Source organism: Doryrhamphus excisus, linkage group LG6, assembly GCF_037039965.1.
Source record: "Doryrhamphus excisus strain RoL-2023G ecotype Guam linkage group LG6, RoL_Dexc_Guam_v1.1, whole genome shotgun sequence".
Taxonomy (NCBI): domain Eukaryota; kingdom Metazoa; phylum Chordata; class Actinopteri; order Syngnathiformes; family Syngnathidae; genus Doryrhamphus; species Doryrhamphus excisus.
The window spans coordinates 23,335,810-23,357,445 of record NC_136362.1 but is presented as its reverse complement, the minus strand read 5'-3'; the positions used below and the strand labels follow the sequence as shown (position 1 = coordinate 23,357,445).

The 21,636-nt window shown below is 41.5% G+C and overlaps 1 protein-coding gene across 3 annotated transcripts; it reads right to left on the bottom strand.

Annotated features, from left to right (window-relative positions):
- Positions 1–173: 173 nt before the first annotated feature.
- Positions 174–21,593, bottom strand: LOC131138014 (AT-rich interactive domain-containing protein 3B-like). 3 transcript variants are annotated; one of them, XM_058086550.2, is made up of 10 exons: positions 20,880–21,403; positions 20,617–20,778; positions 18,872–19,414; positions 9,681–9,752; positions 8,847–8,919; positions 7,424–7,607; positions 6,194–6,444; positions 5,840–6,115; positions 5,672–5,761; positions 174–3,341 (listed from the first exon to the last, which is right to left on the bottom strand). In XM_058086550.2, exons 2-10 carry the CDS (start codon positions 20,641–20,643, stop codon positions 3,202–3,204), a joined length of 1,656 nt encoding a protein of 551 aa, XP_057942533.2. In that variant the 5' UTR covers positions 20,644–20,778; positions 20,880–21,403; the 3' UTR covers positions 174–3,201. The 3 variants fall into 3 exon arrangements, with proteins under 3 accessions (XP_057942533.2, XP_078647814.1, XP_057942531.2); XM_078791688.1 differs by lacking the exons at positions 20,617–20,778; positions 20,880–21,403 and adding an exon at positions 21,420–21,593; XM_058086548.2 differs by having other exon boundaries at positions 20,617–21,403.
- Between the last annotated feature and the right edge of the window lie 43 nt (positions 21,594–21,636).

The following is a 21,636-nucleotide window of genomic DNA, read 5'->3' as shown; positions in this document are numbered from 1 at the left end:
ATGTGGTAGTAGTATCCATCCATCCATCTATTTTCTATGCCGCTTATCCGCACTAGGGTTGTGGGGGTATGCTGGAGCCTATCCCAGCTCTCACGTCATCCGTCTTGGGTCACAAATCTTTTGTTTTCCAGGTAAAAAAAAAAGACAATTGTCGTTTGGTTAAGAAAAGAACATTTTGACACCACATGAGATGATTTTATTCCACATGATCATGTTTTACAGTAACATTTACTTTCTAATTAGCCTTGATTGTCCACTTCCAGTACATTCCAGTAGATGGTTGCTCCACCTATTGCATATTTCTCTACAAGGTTGAGGTAGCAATGGCGCAGTGTGGTCAACAGTCACAATGTGAGGTCAGTCACGATACATTCGTCGCCTTTACAAAATACATCACATACATCACAGAACGGGTACGAGTCCGGTGGGACATTCCTGAGTTCAGATATTCCGAAGTCAAATGAGGTCAATAAAATACGCCATCGGCTTTACGCAAACAGCAAAAAAAAAAAAATGTGAGCGTGATGTCAAAGCAAAAGGTTTGCTCCATCTGACGGATGGAGGTGACAATAGCTCAAAGTATGAAATCCCTGAGAGTTGCCATGGAAACTCCACTCACAGCAACCATGTTCCATGACATACAGTAGATCTCGCCTTCTCAGGCCTCCCCCTCCCTCACTGACGGCGCAACCAAAAGCAATGCTCAATGTAACTGTGGCAAACATACCATGCGGGCATTGAAAAAAACCTACCCACAAGGCATGCTGGGTAACATCCTGTTACAAGGGCTTCCCAGCATGCCTTGCAGGTTATAAATGAGTACAAAATAACAGTTAATCAGCTAATTGGTTCCAAACCCAACCATGATGTGAAAGTAAATTTATGTTTAACATAATATTTGTTTTGTATAATTATTAATAAAAAATAATATATAATAATGTTTAACATAATAATGGATTTATGCGTAACATTCAATATTGTTTGTTTCTTTCGACTTATTCCCTGATTAATAAATGGAATATTTTGGTAGTGTCGGCATAGAAAGCCTGTTTATGACCCTTCAAAATGATTAACTACCATTATTAGAGCACATTAGACATGAAATAACACCCCTATAGTCCCCTTTACACTCATGATAGAGCAGAAATTATACGTGATATAAGACATAACTCACTGGGAAAGTATCTCAAACGTAATGTGGGCCGAGTGCATAGAATTAAAAAAAATAGTCCGGTGCATGTATATTTCGATTCCTACGCAATCTGTGTAGTGCGGTTACATTGCATGCTCCTCATGTTACTTGTTGTATTATGTCATTTTTGGTTGTGCTGTGACTGAGCAAGTCATAAATATCAAACTGATTGGAGCTGTGGAGATTATAAGCAAATATGCAGGGATTCAATGTACGCTATTTGATATCATCCAAACAGAAGTAGGTCACCGCTAAGGCTTTTTTGGTCTTCATTCACTTTGGCAGTGCTGTGTTTCTATGGACCAGCACCAAGGCAGGGGTGTCCAACCCGTTTCCATCAAGGGCCCATGTTCTTTTTTCCTGCTTTTGCTGTTTCTCTTTTTCATTTTCAAAATATTTCAACATGTGTATTTCCTTCTTGTAATATTATGACTTTATTCCCATACGTTTTCAGTTTTTCTTCAATATTTCAACTGTTTTGGATGGAAGCTCATTTCCGCAACTTGAAAAAAAATGTATCCCAATGCTAAGTCATAATTTAGAGAGAAAAAGTCAAAATTATGAGATAAGAATGTCATAATTATGAGATAAAAGTTGAAATTATGAGATAAAGAGTCATAATTATGAAATAAAAATTCTAAATTATGAGATAAGAAAGTCATAATTATTAGATAAAAAAAAATCAAAATTATGAAGAGTGAAATTGAAAAATTGCGAAAAAAATTATGAAAAGTCATAATTATGACATAATTATGTCTTTATTTATTTGACACTAGTGCGGATTAGGACCTTTTATCCCATAATTTCAGCTTTTTATTGCATAATTCTGACTTTTTCTCTAAAAATCTTGACTTTATCTCCTGATTTTTACATTTTAATCTCCTAATTTTTACTTTTTAATCTCCTAATTTTTACTTTTTTAATCTAAGAATTTCTACTTTTTATCTCATAATTGCGTTTCTTCTCATAATTTTGACCTTTTGTCATAATTTCATCTTTTTATTGCACAATTTTGACTTTTTCTCTCATCATTTCGACTATTTCTCTCATAATTATGACTTTTTCTCTCATAATTGAGACTTTTTGTGTCAATTATGATTTTAGCTCATAATTTGAGCTTTTTATTGCATAATTTTGACTTTTTCTCATAATTATGACTTTTTCTCTCATAAGTTTGACTTTTCTCTCATAATTTCAGCTTTTTAATGCATAATTTTGACTTTTTGTCTTATAATTTAGACTTTTTATCTTCACTTTTGACTTTTTGGCTCATAATTTTGAATTTTTTTCTCTTAATTATGACTTTTTCTCTCACTATTTTGACTTTTTCACTCCTAATTGTGACTTTTATCTCATAATTATGACTTTGTATCTCATAATTATGTCTTTATTTATTATTGTCTATATGTGCCCACCTCTCGCCCGAAGACAGCTAGGATAGGCTCCAGCATACACCTGCGACCCTAGTGAGGATAAGCAGCATAGAAAATAGATGGATGGATAATTTCGACTTTCTTATCCCATAATTTTATCTCATAATTTACCATTGACTTACCATTGGGCTAACTTTTTTTGTGAAAACGGGCTTCCACTTGATTCTTGTAAAAATTACAACATTTAACATTTAATAGTTTGACTTTATTCTTGTAAAAATGACGGCTAATTTCTCATTTTTTGTTTTTTTGTACTGCAGGCCAATTTAGAAAAAAAACCATGTGCCACCGATGGCCCCCAGTATGCATTTTGGACACCCCTGCGCTAAAAAACTTCCAAGAAGGATTCCACAAAGCTTACATCAAAGATTAACACGTTTTCGAGGCCACATGCACACACACACGTGCACACACATCCCCACCATTGTCTTGCCAATATTAATTTAAATGAAACTAGTGACAGATCTATGCTTGGAAAGGTAGAAGCAGACATATTCCAAACAACTAATGAGTGACGAGAGAGCTAAGATAAAGTATACAGCTCAATGACAGGTTCAAAAAAGCCCTGCCTTTGAATTAATGGGGTCCCTTTGAGGAGGTGGAGGAAGAGGAGGAGGGGCTGTGGGAGGAGGAGAAGGCACTAAAACCACCTGTTGCTGCTGGAGTTCCAGCCTGCGACACCACTGGGGCAGCTGACTTCTGGGCAAACAGCATTCCTGTCAAAGACAACCACATGGTAAAACTGCACATTTTCATCATCGGCAGAATACAAACGGGTATCGGTCTGGGTAAAACTCTTTAAAAATCTTGGTAAAAATCAGTAAAAATCTTTGTCAAGTACCTGTGATTCAGTGAAACTACACTCTTTGTCGAGTACCCGCAGGTCAGTACAAGCCCATTCTTTGTGGAGCATCATGAGTCGGTAAAACTCAAGTCTTCATAAAGCACCCATGAGTCAGTGAACCATGAGACTTTGACGAGTACCCGAGTCAATGAAAGTCGAGACTCTGAGGAGTACTAGAGTCAGTGACAGTCGAGACTCTGACGAGTACCCGAGTCAGTGAAAGTCGAGACTTTGACGAGTACCCAAGTCAGTGAAAGTCGAGACTTTGACGAGTACCCAAGTCAGTGAAAGTCGAGACTTTGACGAGTACCCGAGTCAGTGAAACTCGAGACTTTGACGAGTACCCGAGTCAGTGAAACTCGAGACTTTGACGAGTACCCAAGTCAGTGAAACTGAGACGCTGATGAGTACCCGAGTCAGTGAAACTGAGACGCTGACGAGTACCCGAGTCAGTCAAAGTCGAGACTCTGACGAGTACCCGAGTCAGTCAAAGTCGAGACTCTGACGAGTACCCGAGTCAGTCAAAGTCGAGACTCTGACGAGTACCCGAGTCAGTCAAAGTCGAGTCTTTGGAGAAAACTTGTGAGTCAGTAAAACTTGCTGGAGTCTTTGTCAAGCACCCATGAGTCAGTGAAATGCAAGTTGTCTTCAGGCATCTGTGAGTCAGTGAAAGTCGAGACTTTGACGGGCACCCAAGTCAGTGACAGTCTAGGCTCTGACGAGTACCCGAGTCAGTGAAAGTCAAAACTTTGACGAGTAACCAAGTCAGTGAAACTGAGACTTTGACTAGTACCCGAGTCAGTGAAACTCGAGACTTTGACGAGTACCCAAGTCAGTGAAACTGAGACGCTGATGAGTACCTGAGTCAGTGAAACTGAGACGCTGACGAGTACCCGAGTCAGTCAAAGTCGAGACTCTGACGAGTACCCGAGTCAGTCAAAGTCGAGACTCTGACGAGTACCCGAGTCAGTCAAAGTCGAGTCTTTGGAGAAAACTTGTGAGTCAGTAAAACTTGCTGGAGTCTTTGTCAAGCACCCATGAGTCAGTGAAATGCAAGTTGTCTTCAGGCATCTGTGAGTCAGTGAAAGTCGAGACTTTGACGGGCACCCAAGTCAGTGACAGTCTAGGCTCTGACGAGTACCCGAGTCAGTGAAAGTCAAAACTTTGACGAGTAACCAAGTCAGTGAAACTGAGACTTTGACTAGTACCCGAGTCAGTGAAACTCGAGACTTTGACGAGTACCCAAGTCAGTGAAACTGAGACGCTGATGAGTACCTGAGTCAGTGAAACTGAGACGCTGACGAGTACCCGAGTCAGTCAAAGTCGAGACTCTGACGAGTACCCGAGTCAGTCAAAGTCGAGACTCTGACGAGTACCCGAGTCAGTCAAAGTCGAGTCTTTGGAGAAAACTTGTGAGTCAGTAAAACTTGCTGGAGTCTTTGTCAAGCACCCATGAGTCAGTGAAATGCAAGTTGTCTTCAGGCATCTGTGAGTCAGTGAAAGTCGAGACTTTGACGAGCACCCAAGTCAGTGACAGTCTAGGCTCTGACGAGTACCCGAGTCAGTGAAAGTCAAAACTTTGACGAGTAACCAAGTCAGTGAAACTGAGACTTTGACTAGTACCCGAGTCAGTGAAAGTCGAGACTTTGACGAGCACCCGAGTCAGTGAAAGTCGAGACTTTGACGAGCACCCGAGTCAGTGAAAGTCGAGACTTTGACGAGTACCCGAGTCAGTGAAAGTCGAGACTTTGACGAGTACCCGAGTCAGTGAAAGTCGAGACTTTGACGAGCACCCTTGTCAGTGAAAGTCGAGACTCTGACGAGTAACTGAATCAGTCAGAGTCAAAACTTTGACAAGTAACCGAGTCAGTGAAACTGAGATTTTGACTAGTACCCGAGTCAGTGAAAGTCGAGACTCTGACGAATAACCGAGTCAGTGAAAGTCGAGACTTTGACGAGTAACCGAGTCAGTGATACTGATATTTTGACCAATACCCGAGTCAGTGAAAGTCGAGAATTTGACGAGTACCTGAGTCATTGAAAGTCAAGACTTTGACGAGTACCCGAGACAGTGAAACTAGACTCTTTGGAGAGAACTTGTGAGTCAGTAAAACTTGCTGGAGTCTTTGTCAAGCACCCATCAGTCAGTGAAAGACGAGTCTTTGTCGTGCACCCGTGGTGAATGCAAGGTGAAGATCTTACCAGAGTACATGGTGCCGTTGACCTCGACAGACACGCTAATACTGGCTGCTCCATGCGGAGTGGAGAAACTCGGGGCCAAATCTGTGCCCTCTGTGAAATACAGAAGACATGTCCATGCAATGACTGCTTCCTGGAACTCCATCAGTGATATATTAGTGACACACCCACCACGACTGTTGTTGACTTTGAAGTTCATGGGGTTGAAGTGGGACGCCATGGCCAGCAGGTTTTGCTGGAGCGCCTGATGCACAAGACGCTGCTGCTCCTCAGCCAGACGCATCATCTTCTTCTCTGGACCGTCTGCGACAGCGCCCCCTACTCCCCGCTCCAGCCTCTCTCTGAGATGCTCCAGAGTGGCAGCTTGAACCAAATGCTGATGATGGTTCTGCCCCAGGGCTCGGGCCACGGGAAGCCGGGGGGGGATGAGCGGAGTTGAGGTTTCATCTGAGCAACGCAGGAAGCATGAATTTAAAATAACAGCAACGATGAATTGAAGAGCATCAGAGGGAACGCTTTTCGTACCTGCGTTTTTCTTCCCAGTTGGGCTAACTGACCGACTGGAGGTGCTGTGCCCGGATGTGGGGGTCTGCATCGTGGGTGAGGGATGCAGCGTGTGTGGGGCAGAGTTTGGAGATGCCGAGTAGCGGTACAGGGTGTTGGTGTAGCTGGGACGCCGACCTTCTCTGCGGTTACTGTCGATGGCAGCCTGCAGCTCGCCTGGAGAGCTCAGACCCTTCTTTTCGCACTCAAAGGGATATAGGTATTTCATGTACCTAAAAAATATGTACAAAAGTAAACTTGACAAGTTTACAATAAACAATGTTTGATACAGTAAAAAACATTCAAGCCAAACGCATTTTGTAAAGGTGTTCCTTCATCGCGGTAATCAGAGAAATGAACATTGCAAAAAGCAGAACTATCTCCTTCTCTGCACTTGCTTGCCCATTTTTGTCTTTTTTGTCTTATTATGCTAATTTTTCGTCCCTTTGTATTGAGTTGTGGAGTCCTATAGAGCAGCTACACACAACAACCTGCACAGAATGCTTTCTACTTCTTCTAGAATCTGCACCTATTCAGCTTTATTTCTTTGGATTTGATGGTTCCTGTGAAAACAATCTTGTCTTAATGTATTCCACCCACGTATTCAAATCAGGAACCCCAACCATTTGTGCCTGATGGGGGCGCCGTAGGATTTGTAAACAAATGTGGCTTTCCCAAACGAGTCTATTAACATAAACAGCGGAGCAGAGCTTGGGGGAGGGCAGAGGGCTTATCTGGCTTACAGCCACACCATATAAGGAAACCCGCCCCTCTGTGACATCACAAAGGGGCAGCTTTACCACACCTTTTGAAACAGAGCATTTGAGCCATCCCAAACTTCTTTCAGGGCTCACTTCCAAATGTGCAACCCTCATGATCTGAAACTTTGGCATTGTTTAACACCAGAATACTACATTCTAACTACATTTATAGGTCAGAAAGGTGAAAAAAGCATAAGCGGTCTCTTCCTCTTTTCAAAAAGAAAACACTTAGATACTATAAACATCCAGCAGCCACACAACATTTTGGCGTTAACCAAAAAACACGCTAACAGAGGTTATACTGTACTGCGAAAAGGGGGTTGTACTGTTATTGTAGAGCTGGGTCACAAAGACACCCTTACAATGATTTCTGAGCTGTTTGGGTATAAATACTCTGTTGCTAAATAAAGAAAAGCATGATTGCGTCTATTTTGATAGCGGAGACACGTACTGTGTGCGCAGAGTAAAAGCTGCACTGGTTATAGACGTTGGGAGGTTGAGGCCTCTGGTGATCTCCCGCCAAATCTTCTTATTGATGACTTCCACCAGGCCTCCCTTCTCTGTCACAAGCTTGTAGAGCTTGTACAGGTCCAGCACTTGTTTGGCCATGATGGGAATGCGATTCACGGGGGTTCCTAAAGGAAACACAAATGACAGCAATACTGATTCCTAGGCGTTGTACAAACAGGAATGCGCTTCTTTGAAAAGAGAAGATTTGCTCATAATATTCATGTCTGACTGCCTATTAACTTATTCAATACCAAAGACCTGAACATTCAATCCCAAAGACAGATTTAGAAGAGCAAAAAGAGTAAAAGAGGTCAGGTTTCATGCAGTTTTAAGCCATAAACACGGCCACAAGGTGGCAGAAGTGCAATTGACAAGATGGACAGCAAGGTGAGAACAAGTGAGAGAGCATGGAGAAATGTAGCATGCGGAAAGTTATGTCTTGTAGGCCAAAATTTTGTTCCAGTTTAGTTCCAAATGTGAAATTGTAAATAGTAAATTGTAAATAGTTAATGGTGTTATAGTTGTAAATATACTGTTATTTTGATGTAAAACATAAATTGTTTGTATATGTTGCAGTACTTGAGCTGTCACAAAAGCCAAAAAGTGACAAACTGAAAGTTATGCACAAAATGTTTTTCCTCCCTTTTTGTTGAGAACTGTTACTTTCCTAAAACTTACCTATGCTCTACTATTCAAAAATGGAAAAAGGTAGAAAACAAGCTTTTTTTATTATTATTTTTCTTTCTTTTAGTTGAGTCCACGTTTATATAGCCATAGAACAAAATATTGTGTGTGGCTTGAAAAATCAAAGTCAAAATGGTACTGAACGGCTCCGAAGGGGTTGATTTGGGGATTTGGGACGTGAGCATCTTCATTATACGTATATGCAAGATTGGACGGGCAACACAGAAAAAGTGTCAAACTGAAAGTTACGCACAAAATGTTTTTCCTCCCTTTTTGTTGGGAACTGAAAATTGCCTATGGTCTACTGCTGATTACTCAAGAACAGGAAAAGGTAGGAACAAGCTTTTTTTCCCGATTTTTTTCTTACTTTTAGTAGAGTCCATGTTCATATAGCCATAAAACACAATGAATTTGAAAAATCAAAGTCAAAATGGTCTAAAATGGTACTGAACGGCAGTGAAGGGGTTGATTTGGGATGCGAGCATCTTCATGATATACGCAAGAATGGTGCGGCAACACTGCGCAGGGATTCGGCAGGAGACAAACATAATGCCGAGCGATTTGTGAGGTCTGATTTTTTTCGAGAAGGCATTTTATACAGTATGAACACGGACTACCAAATATCAAAACAGGAAATAAAGTTTGTATTAGTAAGCATAATGGAAGAACAACAGTTGTACCTCGTTTTTGCATGAAGACAAACAGTTCATCAAGAAACTCCTTCCGCTGTGGGTCGCTGTCCAGTTCATAAAGCTACAAAGCAGAAGAAAAAAGCTCATTTGCATTTTTTTGGTGTCAAAATTAGAAATTTTAACCAACAACATCACTTCCTTTCCACGTTACCGGAACACAATTATAGCAAAACTCTTGTTTATGCCTTCAATGTCTTATTTTTTCTGAGTATGTCTACCATATGAACATGCATCAGATTACAATTGAGTGCATCCCATAATCAGTTCCCACTTCCACATGTCCAAAAGGAGTAGGAGAAGCAAAGCTTATTAAATCCTACCCCTCCATCTGGTACTTTTACAATCACTAACTGTTACATTTGTTCACTTCCTGCCTTTCTAATATAAATTATTTTTTTGTTTGCTTTTTTTAATTATTATAATTTTTTGTATTTTTATTTATTTTTTGTCACATACTGAAGTACGAGGTGATATGACCATACAAATATCGCCAGCACTGCCAGTATTTTTTTATTGTTATTTATACGTGTTTCCCAAATAACAAGGTTTTATACATGCAAATCGCCTCTCGGCTGATTTTTTGCTTTGAACTGCAAGCTAAAATTTGAGTTATGAGCTGCTAGTTAATGGCAGGCATGGCAGAGGACAGCTACTTGGTGTTACTGTAAGCAGTGCAGTAGCAGCGAACTAGCTAGTCGCTGGGAAAGATGTTCGACACACAGTAAAACATACATAGATTATAGCTATGTCATTGTTTATGTGTTTTTATGTATTGTGTGAAACTTTGACAGGAACAAACATCCAATTTAAGAATCGGCTGACCTTTGCAAAGTCCCTGGAAGGTTCTGCTCGTCCTCTTCCTCCATCGCTCTCCTCAGCCCAGATGGGAGCTCTCTATCAATACAGTGAGAAGGGAGCACATTTATTCAAGCAAGTTTACATTTGGAAGCATTTGTGTTGTTTTGTACTCCTCCCCGCCACATAGAGTGTGCCTGTACTGCTGCCCTGTGTGTTGTGTACATAATACATGACTTAACTTGGAGGGAGATGAGGGAAAAGGCTCCATTGTGGTGAGGTTGCTTAATGTGACAGGTTTTGGCCCCCGCAGTGTGACAGTTGAAGGTTAAAATGTGAGTGGAGTCCAGTGTGTGTATGCAACCGCGTGGAAAAGCCTGCTGAGATGTTATTGTCAGCACACATGCAGGCTAGCGAGATGATACAAATGTGAAATAATTCTTGCCTCTTTCACAGGCCCCCTCGGGCCACACTTTGGACACCCTGGCTTTGCCCATGTATCCCACTTCCAAGTGCTTCTCTCTTTATTAGAATTTCATCGTTAAATGATGATATTTCATATGTGTTTTGTGTACAGTGTGAATGCCGTTGCTTGTAGCCTGAGGACTAACAGTAAAGGATTGTTTTGGTTACTTCTCTAATTGCAATATTAACAATTTTTCTGTTTTCAAAACCATGATTGATATGGCGGATTCGTAACAGCATTTTACCCACTCAGCTATAAAACGCATGAGAACCAAAACACACATAAAATGTTGGCTATAAACGGCAACTCTCCTCATGTTTACAGTGAAAACACCGCTAACGGCAGCCTCTTCACACTCCAGGAGGCATTATTTACTAGTATGCTTAGTTTACATTACAAGCACAGAGTAGAAACAACACGCATCTGTAAAACTGACTAACAGCGGGTACTCGCAGATTTTTGGTATATTTTCAGAGATCTTACATGACAATAAAACATTTTCATAGCATGTGGTGTACTACCAAATAACCAATACAGTAATCCTGCCTCTTGGTTATTGATTCCAGACCTGGCTATGAAAATTGTACATAGTTCATGGTGTTATATTTGTAAATAAATGGTTATTTTCACATAAAAACAACAATTTTTGTTGTTGATTATGGCAGACCTGTTTTTTTATATCTTGGCTTAATATATATGGCTACTGTAGAGGTTTGATTAGCTTGAGAGCATTTAGCTTTGGCTTACACATCAGCCTCTCCACAGGCCGTGTCCGTAGCTAGCTGTAGCGCCACAAATCTGTTTGGTTTGTAACGAAAAAATGTAAAAAATATCCACCTTTTTTTTCTTAGAATACAAACAAAATAGCTGGCTAGCACAATAGTTAGAAATAGAAAATAGATGAAAGAGGTAAGAAAACCGTATGCCTTCTAACTCTCAAGTGCTAACTGACGGCTAAATGTGAAACAGGAAGTATATTTGCTCTATGCGCTCTTAAAGGGGAAGTACACTTTTTAACAACGTATACAAAATCTTATAAAAACATGAATTCCAACAGACCTTTAAACATTTTTAACTATTACATGAAGTTATAAATTACATTATGAATTATTAAACTTCTTCGACATTTATGTCGGCTTCACAAAAAGCCATTTTTCCTCCCTTTTTTGTTGAAAACTGATATTTTGTTGAAACTTACTTATGTTTTACTGCTGATTGCTAAAGAACGGAAAATGTAGAAACAAACTAGAGCAGGGGTCTCAAACTCAATTTACTTGGGGGCCACTGGAGCTAGGGTCTTGGCGAGACTGGGCCGCATCAAGTTTTCCAAAAAAAAAAATTTTTAACGCATTTATTAAAAACAGAAAAATGAATAAACTTTGCTTTGGTTTCAATTTTCTACGAGAAAAGCTCTGATAAAACATTCCACTGTTCTCAAATATCTTACTTTTTATTTTTCTACACAAAATAAGATGAAAAATAAATAAACAAATCAATAATAAAAAAAACAATCAATCAGGAATAAATAAATAAATATAATAATAGCAATAAAACGGCAAATAATAAAAACTTAAGAAACCACATATAGTTGGTGGGTAGACAAATTATTTTTTCAGATTAAAATGAACAAAGCATTATTAGAGCCCTGTAGACATGACAAGACACGACTATAGTCACATTTATACTCTTTTTATTTACAACATATTGCGCAACTGCAGGGTCTTGAGACACATGCTAACTCGCAAACTAGAGAGCTAGCGACCTAAACGGTAGCCTTCAAGTTATTTCCTTTAAACTTAAATAGCCAAAAACTTACCACTTCCACACGGATAGGGAGGATAACTATTAACAGTTATTTAACCTTTAACATGAACATGAATCAAACGTAATAATTTTTTCTGGGTACATGATACCATACAGCATCCATATCAAACTTGCGCGGGCCGCACTAACATTAAACTTTCATATCAAGGCGGGGGCCTCAAACTAGTGTCCACATTTGGCTTGCGGGCCGCGTGTTTTAGACCCCTGAACTCGAGAGTCTAATCTTTCTTTTGGTCGGTTCCATGTTTATGTAGCCCTAGAACACAATACACTATGTGTGCCTTGAAAAAATCATCAAAAAATTGTATTTTTTGTATGGACAGGGCCATATTTGTCCCAGAACGGCCCCAACGCTGTGATATATTATTGACTACATTGCCTCAACGACACCATCACCCACAAACCTAACTCTGGAGCGGGCGGCACAGCGTTTGAAACATGCAATAGGTCAGCTTAGAATTTCTAATAAAAGGGCCCTCGACTCCCCCAAGCTCCCCTATTGATGTGACGGTATAAACATCCCAGTCTTTTCAGCATCACATGGAAATAAAACCCTTCCCCCCTTATTGATGAGCAAGCGAGACCTACTGTGGATCTATTAACAAAAGAGTCTGCAGTTAATTGCTCACAGAGCTTTCACACATACAGCCCTGGGAATGCTGATAGTATTCAGTATGTAGGTCAGCAAAGGCGTTCTTTTGTCTCCCTCAATACTCTATTTGTTAGTACTTGGAAATAAACCCTCTGTGATGCATTCTCAATGTGATATATGTACACATGGTACTTTTAATTGATTGCAAAGGGCTTCATTACAAAAATCATTCAAGTGCTCCAGTAGAGCAAAAGCGAAAACATGGCGTACACAATATGCCAGCAGGGGGAGGAAAATTTTTAATTCAAATCAAATTATCTCCATACAAGTCAAGATCATTTATCTGGCCCGTCGCCAAGCCAGTGGGGGGTCCCCTTAACCCCCTTTCCGAAGGCGTCGGTGAGGCTTTACAGTGAGGCCGCACACAGAGCGTGAACAATGGTCGTCCCGCATGGGGAATCAGACAGACGTTTCTTTCAACAATGAATACACTAAAGTTAAGCGAAATGGTGGAGCTTCTCAGAAACCATAGCAGGAAATGAATATCAGTTATCAAATCCCACACCTCACATATAGTCCTTGTGAAACATCATTTGACATGACTCCTTGTATACCTTGAACGGTGTACAACGTGCATTCATTTCATTTCAAGTGGAGGAAGGACTGCAGTGGCCATTATGTATTGATTACATGCATATGACTAACAGTGCCATTTAGTGTTGCTAGGTGACAACTAAATGACATGCAGCGCCATTGTAACCCATGTCATGCCATGACCCCAATGAGGAGCGGTCATATGACTTGGTCAGCTGACGTGAGATCCCCTCCTGATTCGCTGTCTGTGCTGCAATGAAGCAATAAAGGGCCAGCAGGTGCAGGCAACAAGCGGCATGCTCACAACCCTCCTTTTGAAATCAAACCTAAAGAAAACAACTTTGCGGTCAGGTTCTTTTAGACGGCTTTGGTCCTACACCAAGCAAAGGAAGCCTTCAGAACTGGCAGCGAAGGGATAGGACCGTCTTTCCTTTTGACTCTGTGGCGAGTGGACTCAAGGATGGAGGACCATTCCTCTAGAGTGGAGTTCCTAAAGCCACCATTACCCCAGAGACTCGTCAAACTGTTATACCAGCTACTTGACCAAGATTGCTGTGATCCTCCTTTGTTTGTCATTTTGTTCCTGCAAAGCACCTGTGTTTCTGTGTCTCATTCACACCACTTCAGACTCCCAAGAACTATTCTTCTGCATTATTTATTCAGATAGCCCTATATCCCTGCGCTACACCATTCCATTCACTGGGCTGTGTGATATGTGATAATCCAGATAAATGTGCCATTAACCACGTATACATGGACCCAAATATTCCAATTACATTCGGTTTATTTGCTCAAACGGAAAGAATCTAACCTTTGTATACATCTCATTCCCAAAAAGTGCCAATCCCAATGAACATATAATCGGATTCACAGGAGTGGAATATTCCTTTCCCCAATCTGATTGCGGTATCTTGTACCCGCTCAAACGGGAAGTTGTCAGGGTGCGTTCTTCTTCTTCTGTTGTTTATTGGCGGTTGGCAAGCAGCTTTGGTGTGCATTAGCGCCATCTGTGGAACAGAATCTAAACCCTTCTATACACCATTCATAAGTCCACTTTTATTAAAAAAGAAAATATAAATCTATATAAAACATGTCCTGAGTTTAATTATAAAATATTAGCAAGATTGAATTAGATCTTTTCCTGTTTAAATTGATCCCGGGTGCGTTCTTTCAGAGCATACTCAGATATGACGTAACACGCAGATCCAGACATTCTTCACTTTTAAAAATGGAGGCCAGCAATCGGCACTGGACTGTTGCGGAAAGTTTGTTTTTGATCCAAACTAATTTCAAGACTGAATGAAGGAAAAACTGGCAATACGGAGTTATTCCAACAAGTGGAAGAAAAACTCGGGGAAGTCGGTATCACGTGATGTTGATGTTGACGTTTTACTGGGCATGCCCCATTGACTATTCTGATTGATTATAGCGGCGCATGTAGACCAGAGATTAGAATATTCCTTTCCATGGATACCATTGTTTTCGGAAAAGTAATTGGGAAAGATTCCATTTGGAAAGAGAAAAACTCCTCATGTAAACGTGGCTATTGTTAGAAAAACCTACAAATTGCGCTTCACTGTTAATGCTTTTCATCAAGCATTGAGACTTGGCACAGTGTTTGGTGTGGCGACGTTCATGGCTGGTGTCTTCTATGTCTTCTATGGCATTTTTGTAAAGGGGACCTATAATGCTTTTCCACTTTTTGGAATGTTGTTATAATGTTGTAATGTTGTATTCTCGTGTGAAACGACGTCAGCACGTCAGGTAATGATGTTTGGGTTGGTCTGAATGCTATGTTTTACAACCGTTTTTTTTTTAGTTCTACTAATGTCAAGGCAACCCGGACTTCCTTATGTGGGCTGATTGCCTGCACTCAGTAAAAGTGGACCGTGAGTGTAACCAATCACTACAGAGTGAGCTCGGTGGGAGGAGAAATATGACATAGATTATTTGGTCAGGAGGCAATAGATCCAAGGATGTAAAGTTGGAATAGGTGCAAATTCTGGAAGATCTAGAAAGCTTTCTGTGCGGGTTATTGTGTGTAGCGACTCTATAGAAGACCCTGAAAAAAATAGGTCCTCTTCATGGCCCTGTCCAAAAAAACGCTCTTAACATTTTTTTTTTGATGGGTTTAAAAAAAATGTGCGTCTACACTGTCCCGAATTAGTAAACACTTGCTTCCTGACGGAAGTGGATCGCTGTCTGAAAAGGATGTCATACACAAGGCACACGTGGCACCGTGAACAGACAACACAACGCCAAGCGATATATATTCTGACGGATATTCAGATATTATGGTGGATTGTCGTCAAAGCTGACTTCTGGTCATGTGACATGGTGGTCGTGGGTCACTGCTCTTATACACGGAAATGACGAGCCAGTGTTGTCAGATTTTCCCACTCTGGAACCCGTTTTCAAAAGATAGCGTTTCAGGGCACCCGAAATATCACTTCTGTGTGAGAGGTTGAGGATAACCCAAAAAACAACAAACAGAAAAATATACTTCACTTTGGTAAAAAAAAATCTTCAAATACTTCTTCGTAGGGATGTCCCGATGATCCGATCTTCAGGGTCGGGATCGGCTGCCGATCAGTTGCAATTTGATGATCACATAAAATCAGCTTCCGCCACAAAATCAGGCCGAACCAGTTGCTGTATAACATTCGTGATTCTGGGCCAAACGCCACCATGCTAGGTACGGTGATGCACCTCAAAGCTGGTTGCCACTCGACTCCCGAAGAAGAAAAGGCCACGCCAATGTGCAGACATGTCCGCGGTGTTCGTTCATTTTGTGTTGGACGTTGGATATTAGGCTCTGTAGCTACAGCGGTAGTTCCCCCTCACTGCGATCGGACTCCTCTGCCATGGCGTCATAACCTTGCACAGAAAGTGCTGCTCTAACCGAGAGCGTTTATTAAACAACATGTTATATCCTCCGATGTCACTGGTACTCTTGTACCCCTACTACAAATATACCTGCTTCCACGTTCAATCCGGCCTCAAAATATGATTGGAGGACCCGGTATATAAAAAGTATGCAAACCTTCCTCTGTATTCATTCAGTGTGAGCATGACGCTTCCAAGGAACGTGCCCCCACATGGCCTGAAAAAACACTTCTGCTTCACTAACCCCATACTGTACAGAAAGTAAACTTTCCAGTTACATGCTGGGAGGCATTAACTTGGTGGCCCCTCTGGCTGCAGGCGGCATTAATCAGAATGTATTGTATTGACGTGGGGGCCCGGGCAAGGGATGGCACAACCTATTAGCTCAACTTTGGTTAACAAGCCATAGACTGTGTTTTAATTTGCACACCGCGGTTGACAAGGAGGGACTAACTCCAGCGGTTGGAATTCAAATAGAGGAAGGGGATAAATGGTGGCAAAATTTTACGGCCATAAAATTTTTTATTTTTGACATATGACTCACTCCTGCCCTCCGAACCTTCCTGACGTTTACCTCCGATTTATTGGCGGGCGATGTGTACCTTAGCATGTATCAGGATACTTTTGGGATGTATCACAATAAGAGGATGAAGCTTTTATGCTCATTGAGTTGTTTCCTAGATCTTCCAGAATCTGCACCTATTCCAGCTGTATTTCCTTGGATTTCCAAAAGGCTCGATTTTAATTTATTCCATCCACGACCTGCCTCCGAGCACGCTCACTCCGCTGTGATTGGTCACACTCCCAAGCACTTTAAGTACCGTACGGTCGGACTACTGCCAGATCCAACTTTCCAATTTTGATGATAAATGAATAATAAATGGCTTCTCCTGACCAAAGCTGTGGTTCTCCTTACCGCCATGGACTCACAGGCGTATAATGTGTCCGACATTAATGCACCTTTCCCGGCGAGAGAGCGCTGCTACTGGCTTCAGCAACAGTTTGGCAGCGGTAGAAAATGAATGAATGAATGAATGAATGTTCACACAAACAGTCCCGTGTGAAATGCTGTTGACAAATGAAAATATTTTTCTCTTGCCACTAGTCACTAACTCCAACCACTTCTGCCTGAGCTTGCCTCGCAGTAAGACTTCCTGGGAGCCATCACTAACAACCGTAAACAAAGCAAAGCAGAGCTGTGCAGTCCTAGAGCGTATCTGGCCTCCAGCGCGTGCCCATATAAGGAAGCCTGACTCCTTGTGATGTCACAGTGAGCCAGCGTTTGACAAAAACTCACTGAAACTAAGCGTACAGAGCCATTCCGAACTTCTTTCACAGCTCACTTCCAAATGCGCACACCTCATTATCTGAAACTTTGTCATCATTTAACACGAGAATACTACATTGTAACAACATTTACAGGTCAAAAAAGTAGAACTGATTCACTTGGGGAGATGATTTGAAGAAAATACTACAATGCCTATAACTGGCAAGTTGACACACAGCCATAGAAGACCATATGCTATATGCTATATCTTATTTGGAGGGAGACCAGGGTCCGTAGTTGCAAAACATCCTAAGGCTAACATGTCATTTTTCCTCAGATTCTAAGACTTTTCTTACGTCACTGGTTCCCAAAGTGGGGTACGTGTACCCACAGGGTTACGTCAATTGCCATAGGTGGTACGTATATAAAAATGCAAAAACAATTAGTGCGTAGCACTCAAGATTACTGCCTTGCCTCAGAGTGTCAGCAGACAAAGCAAGTTGTTCCTTGCTCTGTGTGCATCATGCCAACAAATCGTTCATTCATTAATTTTCTATTGCTTTTCCTTACGAGGGTCGGGCGCATGCTGGAGCCTATCCCAGCTGTATTCGGGCGAGAGGCGGGGTACACCCTGGACTGGTGGCCAGCCAATCACAGGGCACATATAGACAAACAACCATTCACACTCACATTCATACCTATGGACAATTTGGAGTGGCTAATTAACCTAGCATGTTTTTGGAATGTGGGAGGAAACCGGAGTACCCGGAGAAAACCCACGCATGCACGGGGAGAACATGCAAACTCCACACAGAGATGGCCGAGGGTGGAATTGAACCCTGGTCTCCTAGCTGTGAAGTCTTCAAACAAACAAGTACTACTAATAATTACTTTCATCTGGAAGATTTGATTTATATTGGTGTTTTTACTATGCTGCACGTTGCATTAGGAATTTTAAGAAGCCTAAAACCAAATTCTCACCAGACTTGTAACGTCGCACGGACGTAGCAGTGCGTCATGCACTGGCTTCTATTTTAAATTGGCCAAGTCACAACAGCCGAAACGGTTGATGTACATTCAGGGTAAGACTGTCAATACATGCAATAATGTTTAGTCATTTTTAACATCACTTTACTGTTGAATACCTTCAGTGGCGACGTTTCTGGGGACTACTCATATAGATCCTGGATCTCCACGGTAACTTGCGTCAGAACATATTCCACCATTTTAGGCAGCCAGATCGAGCATAAGCAGAGCCCGGATAGCCAAGATATCCCAGCTTAATCCTAGTTTGGTGCGATAGGCCCCTGGCTAGAAATAATAGATCGCATTTCAACCTTGTCATATAATATATGAATCATATAATAACCTAATCTAATAACCCACAGGCAGGCTTGGACCACAGCCAAGAGCAATTAGCCAGACAGGAGGCGAAGGTACAAGACAATAAGTGAAGTAGAAGCTCTCCGCCAGGGGCGGCCATTAAGAATGATCAAGGCTTTGGCCACTTTGCCACAAGCCAAGCGTGGTGGTGGTAGTGGTGGTGGTGGTGGGGGGGGGGGGGTAGTGTAAAAAGAGAAGTAACTTACTTGTTTAAAAGGCTCATCATAGGCACTGTCAGTGAAACCATTGCCTGATGTGAAGGTCGGCGGCCCCACAGGAGACAACACCTCGTTCTCCTCCTGCTTCACAGTTCCAGGAGGAGATGAGGAGGACTTCCCAGCTGCTGAATGAGGGTCAGTGTACACACTGAAAGGGACGCCTGGGAGCTGCTCAAGTCCAGGCTTCTTGGCTTCCGGTCCGTTTTCCTCCTCTTCTCCTAATTCTTCTTCTGAATCTTCATCACCAGTCTCCTCCTCCACATCCATCCTGCTCAGATGGCTGTTGAACGCTAATTGGGAGAGGCCATCTGCTTTGCCAAAAAGGTCCGACCTGGACCCCGGTGGGGCCCTGGCAACTTCCGCAGCACGTTGAGCAAAGAGGAAATGAGCTTGAAGGTGTTTCTCTTGGAGGTTCATGTCGTGCTTGGCTTGCTGTTGTCTCTGGAGGTGCTCCATCAACGCCTCCAGCTTCACGCTAGCAGGACTGGACTGGGGGCATTTCACTGAGCTGCCCTCCTCAGATAAACCCGACTGAAAAAGACACAACACCATGACTGGAATGAATGAATATGAGGTGTTACTCAGGGTATATGTACTGTGCCCACTGATCTTTCTTTTGTATACTGCTTGAGTGTTCCGCTTGTCATTAGCCCCACATTTCATATGATTGAACGTTATGTTACCATACTGCCAACCATTGAACATAAACTTGAGTAACAAACTCAATTCCACAGAATTTTTGAGTGCCCCAAAAAAGTATCCCGTGCATTGGTGTCTTTGTCTCTTTTGCAGTCTGCTTCTTTTTTTTAAACAATTATTGGCAATGACTACAAGACAACTCACCATGGGGCCAAATAAATGTTATAAAGAAGGTGACAAGGGCTATTGAACAAAAGAAAGAACATGTAGATATGAACGCGCCACTAATGTCAGCTCCTGCCTCTGAACTCCTCAGTCTTGGCCAACAATTGTCGAAACAAAAAATTCCTGATGAAATTTGGATGGGTATGCCACTTGTTGTGAATTTTTACCAACACCATATCATGTGTAAATTAAGATTTTGACATGAGTAAAATAGTTGAAATGCTATCGCGTTTGCTAAAAGTTAGCATGCTAAGCATCGTGCCACATTTATCATGAATTTAGATTTATACAATGTGGGAAAAAAATAGGTAAACTGCATGCTAGCATCTACGTTGAGTAGTAGATGTTGCAGGCATGCCATAATTCACATAATTCATTTTAATTTAACAATTTTATGTTGTTTTCTGCATGTAAAACTAGAAGTATTCTGTGAAAATGTGCTGTTATTCTCATAGGATTTTCTGACCTTTTGGACTTGAACACAAAAACCAAGATACCACTGTACATTCACGGGATTTATACAGATTTTCCCCCATTTTAATAAAGTATTTAATGAAAATTAGGGCAAATATTTGAGATATTTTAGTCCCAATAGATAAAAATGTGTTCAGTTTGGAAAAAGTTACATACTTTCAGCCATCAGCATTAACATTTTAGAGTTAAATAAATAAACAAAGCAACGAAATCGTAAATAGAATGATTTCAAATGAATAACTCACTCCTTCTCGGTTGGGCTTTCATTTAAGGGACTAAACGGCAGTGGTGTCGTGTTTTAAAAACGAGGTTGGCGAGCAGATCGAAGCGTTTACATTCTGCTTTTGTTAACGAGTGGGAAGTCCTGCTTGAAACAAGCGGACGTCGACACTTACCATTTGCGCTTTAGAGTAATCCATCATCTCTTTTGCTGATCTTCGCTCCCACACAAACCAATACCATCGCAAGACCCGATTCGACTGGAAGCTGGCTCAGAACCAAAAACCCATTTGGTCTCTTCTCCTAGCTGAAACCGTTTGGAGCAGAGGAGGAGGCCGCTTGGGGAGGAGGAGGATGAAGAGGAGGAGGTGGGGTCACAACAAGCGCTATGGAAAATAAAACATCTACGATTTGTTTGGTTTTTTTGTGTGTCGTTTACCATTTACACCCCCTCCAAACTTGAATGAATGAACGAACGAATGAATGAAGGCCCGCCCAGTGGTCTTAAAGTGCATTTCCGGGATGGCCAATACAGTACATTTCTTTATCTACCTGATACCAAGTACTTCCAGCCAGGACCGTCTATGAGAGCAATTAATAGCTGAGCCGTTTGCCAAGGAGATTTTGTCCATAAATCCAAATATTTAAAACCCCCAGCAAACACAAACGATTTAAAATTGTATTTAAAATCTTGAAACTATATTTTGTGAAAAAAGGCTTAAACGTATTTTTCCCCTTTCTCCTGTTTCTGTAATATGGTTGCCCCCATGTTCGTATTGCCATTTCGTTTGTAAATAAAGTTCTGGTTGAAAAAAGTTTTAAATGCAGCTTCCGGATTCACATCCGCACGGGACATAATACGGTAGTGGTAGCAGATCGGCAGTACCGTTTTTATCTCGACTCCTTGGTTTACATTCCCACTCATGCTGCTAAAGTGAGCGTCAGTTATTAACATTTTTATGTGCTGAATCGTACCTACCGCTTGTAATTAACGCAAGACGCGCTTTGACAACTCTTCCAGGAATTGTTGTGTGCCGCAGTGAAATACGTCCAATCGGAAACAGCGGTTAGTCCAAACACTTGTTCCGCACCAAGAACCTCGTTTGTTAATATCGCCTCTCAGCCGTGGGGGTGGCCACTTTTATCTGTTTCTTTCGGTTTTTTTCCTGATTACGGACTGCTTCCACGTAAAGTAT